Source organism: Limulus polyphemus, unplaced genomic scaffold, assembly GCF_000517525.1.
Source record: "Limulus polyphemus unplaced genomic scaffold, Limulus_polyphemus-2.1.2 Scaffold3229, whole genome shotgun sequence".
Classification (NCBI taxonomy): domain Eukaryota; kingdom Metazoa; phylum Arthropoda; class Merostomata; order Xiphosura; family Limulidae; genus Limulus; species Limulus polyphemus.
The window spans coordinates 69,212-73,625 of record NW_013668839.1 but is presented as its reverse complement, the minus strand read 5'-3'; the positions used below and the strand labels follow the sequence as shown (position 1 = coordinate 73,625).

At 33.9% G+C, this 4,414-nt stretch overlaps 1 protein-coding gene across 1 annotated transcript in view; it reads left to right on the top strand.

Annotated features, from left to right (window-relative positions):
* The window catches only part of LOC106468939 (cleavage stimulation factor subunit 2-like), a 17,779-nt gene that overhangs the window by 9,117 nt on the left and 4,248 nt on the right, over positions 1-4,414 (top strand). Inside the window, exons 8-10 of the mRNA XM_013929391.2 lie at positions 898-1,021; positions 2,101-2,229; positions 3,628-3,995. Coding sequence (XP_013784845.1) covers positions 898-1,021; positions 2,101-2,229; positions 3,628-3,995 — 621 coding nt within the window. The remainder of the gene's footprint in view (positions 1-897; positions 1,022-2,100; positions 2,230-3,627; positions 3,996-4,414) is intronic.

The window sequence follows — 4,414 nt, the reverse complement described above, 5'->3', positions numbered from 1 at the left end:
GGCCAGGTTATATAGTTTTTCTCATTGATGTTCATATTGTGTGTTCATGGCCAGGTTACATAGTTTTTCTCATTGATGTTCATATTGTGTGTTCATGGCCCGGTTAAATAGTTTACTCATTGATGTTAATATTGTGTGTTCATAGCCAGGTTATATAGTTTTTATCATTGATGTTAATATTGTGTGTTTATGGCCAGGTTATATAGTTTTCCCATTGATGTTAATATTGTGTGTTTATGGCCAGGTTATATAGTTTTCCCATTGATGTTAATATTGTATGTTCATAGCCCGGTTAAATAGTTTACTCATTGATGTTAATATTGTGTGTTCATGGCCAGCTTATATAGTTTTCTCATTGATGTTAATATTGTGAATTCATAGCCCGGTTAAATAGTTTACTCATTGATGTTCATATTGTGTGTTCATGGCCAGGTTATATAGTTTTCCCATTGATGTTAATATTGTGTGTTCATAGCCAGGTTATATAGTTTTCCCATTGATGTTAATATTGTGTGTTTGTGGCCAGGTTATATAGTTTTTCTTATTGATGTTAATATTGTGTGTTCATGGCCAGGTTATATAGTTTTCTCATTGATGTTAATATTGTGTGTTCATGGCCCGGTTAAATAGTTTACTCATTGATGTTAATATTGTGAGTTCATAGCCCAGTTAAATAGTTTACTCATTGATGTTAATATTGTGTGTTCATGGCCAGGTTATATAGTTTTTACTATAAAAGTAAGCGAACAAAAGTTGTGGTTAAATTAACTAAGTACTGGTTACTTGTTCATTTTGTTAATTATTCTTTTAATATTTCTTCGTAAATTTAAAAATGTTTTTGTAATATAAAAAACAATGTTTCTCTTAGTTAATTTTGAACAATAAATTTTTATGAAGAACTCGACGCCAGTAAGCAGTCAGTCCACTTACGGTGTTGGCGTTAACAAAGACGCACATGTCTCTGTACTACCTCCTGCTGCCTCATTTGGAGATCAGAGTTATGGGATCAGACCACCCATTGGTACGTAATAGGAGAATGGATATGTTACATTGTTTCATTCTTTCCTCCATCCTCTGTGAAGGTTTCTAATTAGGTTTAAGTAAAACTGCTCTAAAGACTGATCCAGCAGTGAAAAAGTTATATATTCTTTCTCACATACTGTAGACATTATAATATATAATTATAAGAAATTATGATAATTGTTTATAAAAAGTAATTTTACGAAGGGTTTCCCTTCACTCCGAGACTCTTTAGTAGACTTGTTTGTATTTGTTAGGTCTCGTGATACTATGAACTGATATATATTTTAAGGGTAAGGAAATCGTATTGGCTGTTTTTTTTACTTTTTTTGGTATGGAGTTTGGACATTTAATGAAGTTTTTGAGAACTGTTTCCGTTATTTAATATTTACTATGAAGAACAGAAAATCTTGTCATATCAGATCATTGTCAGCAAAAAATCTAGTAATTAAAACAGACTGCCTAGTTAATATATAAACTCAAACTTTTTAGAAGGTTTCTATGATATATTGTTTAGGAGATGATATTACAAGATATCCTCATTGTTACGAAAATAATTGACCTACCTTGTGGTTATCATTATTGTAGTACGTTACAATCAAATTAATAACTTTTTACCGTATTTTATTGTATCGGTGGACAGTGATTCCATACTACTGCCTAGACAGTGGTTATCATTATTGTAGTACGTTACAATCAAATTAATAACTTTTTACCGTATTTTATTGTATCCATACTACTGCCTAGACAGTGGTTATCATTATTGTAGTACGTTACAATCAAATTAATAACTTTTTACCGTATTTTATTGTATCGGTGGACAGTGATTCCATACTACTGCCTAGACAGTATTTGGATTTATGGTTGTATGCTTTAAATATGTACGTAGACTGTAATGTGTTAAAAATTGGTAGAATGTTGTTACGAGATAGGTTTCATAGTCACTGTGGTGTAGTTAAGATACAGTTACAGTAGAGAGATCTGTGAATTTGGTATATATATATATTCGATTTCATTCCAAGTAGACTACGGAAACCTCTCGCACGTCTTGTTAAAGAGTTTTCTGTTTAATTCTTATAGATACACGAGGCTCTGTGCAGCAACAGCAGCAGCCCCAGCCAGCCCCTCTTGCTGTTGGAAATAGGCCTCGTGCCTCTCTTCTCGGTGATCGACCTCCAGTGATGGATGGAAACTACTCAGAGAATCGGGGTGAGTATAATGATGGTCAGTAATTAACACAATAATTTAGAACTTTAATGTGGAGGGGGGGGTGTCATTGACTATGGTTTCCTGTATTTAATATTAGAGATGATAATCCTTTTATAAAAAAAAATTATATTTAATTTAATTTAAACCTTTATTGTCAACTATTGTGATACTGGATATCGTGTAGTGTAAAATTCAAATAACATTGACTCGGCAGGTCTGACACTGTCATCAGGTGATTCTGAAAGTTGTTAAGTGTGATGACACAGATGATAATGTATTATTTTTCTGATTATGAAGAAAAGAAAAAATTGCTTATTCACTGAGATTAAAGAGATTTAAGAAATTCAAAGCAAACCGTAACAAATTTTGTCTTGGGTTTGATGTGTCGCAATTTATATTTAAACAAAACAGTCTAATTGTGCTATCATAATAGACCAGCAACTGCTATACTTAAGTATCATCTTGACCTTTAATACATGTACAGATCTGATATTTAAAAAAATTCAAAGAAATACATCCAAATTTTACTGTAAAGTAAAAACTTAAACAGATTCTCCCATTTTAATATAAGCTACCTGCATAAATGTACCTTTCATTCATTTAACATCTATTAAATTTAACTACATTCGCATTATCACGATGGAAAGTTGTCGGTTACTTTGTGAAAAAAATGTATTCCGAACAAAATTTGAAATAAAACATTTGTGTGTAGTATGAAGACTTGATTACAGGAGTACGATCAAACCCCTTGCCAGTCGACATTAAATAGTTCATGGTCTATTACTTCAGTTGTGTATTTAGCGTATTTCAACCTCTGAATCTGAACGTTTTTTGTAAAATCAGCAAGTGTTGTGTATCTGAAGTAAGTAAACATCACTATTTTGGCTCAGATATTTCTTAAAATGAGTTATAACAACAGAGGTTGGTCGTGGTTACAGATTTGTTTTATATTTATGAAGTTAAATCGTTCAAAATAATTTTACACTTTTTTATATTATATTGTACACAAAAAAAATGGTAAATTTATTTTAGAGAGAGAATAAAGTTTATCGATATATTGTTTACCTCAAGGTTGGTAAAGACCTTTTCATCAGTGTATTCTTAAAAGACGTTTTTTTTTTATGTGTAAGGACAAATGAATGTGTTTATTAAGTAGGACAAGAAGGTGAATTAAGTTTTACCGTTAAATATTATTGTTCATTCCATTCTTATCCACGGCTTTGGATTTAGGCTGGTGTGTGAGTTTGTGTTTACTTTATTTTTACACTCTACGTTTGCCACTTTCTCCAAAACTGAGTAGAAGTTTCGTTATTATTCGGTACCAGAAGACTCTTTAAAATGTTTCAAGTATTTCTTTATGTCGACAGTTTATATAAATAGAAGTATTTATTATTCTAGGGCATGAGATATTTGAATCCAGAATAGATCACATGGGAGACCGTGATCTGCGTCAGCCAATGGGAGACCGGGACATGCGACAGCAGCTGGTAGACCGGGACATGCGACAGCCAATTGGAGATCAAGACCTTAGACGTATGTCTCCTTCTCGGAACATTAGTGAGAATCAGCCATCCTTTGATTCTCGCAATAGAGGGGGAATAGGGGGACCTAATTTTACATCCACTGCCACCACCATTCCTTACGATCCTCGGCTTTCTAGAGGCGATGTGGATCAGAGAAATCTTTTTGACTCGCGTGTTCCAGCCCCTGCCAACAGGGAGGACCCACGTGGGGTAAATCTGACTAGTCAGATCAGGCCACAGCAGGTAAGAGAGAAAGACAGAGAAGCTGTTTTATAGCTGTGATAAGTACTGATACCAAAATAGCTATCCTGTATGTGAAGTTAATTCTTGGGTAAATGTATACGTCTTAAAAAAAGGAAAAAGCGGTACAAAATGATTTACATTTTGTCATTTGAAACAATCAGTGATATATCAAGAGCAGTCCATCTTGGAAGTGGGTCAGCATGGCCTAGTGGTTCTATGGTTTGTATCCATTGCCCTAGTGGTTCTGTGGTTCGTATCCATTGCCCTAGTGGTTCTGTGGTTCGTATCCATTGCCCTAGTGGTTCTGTGGTTCGTATCCATTGCCATAGTGGTTCGTATCCATTGCCCTAGTGGTTCTGTGGTTCGTATCCATTGCCATAGTGATTCGTATCCATTGCCCTAGTGGTTCTATGTTTCAT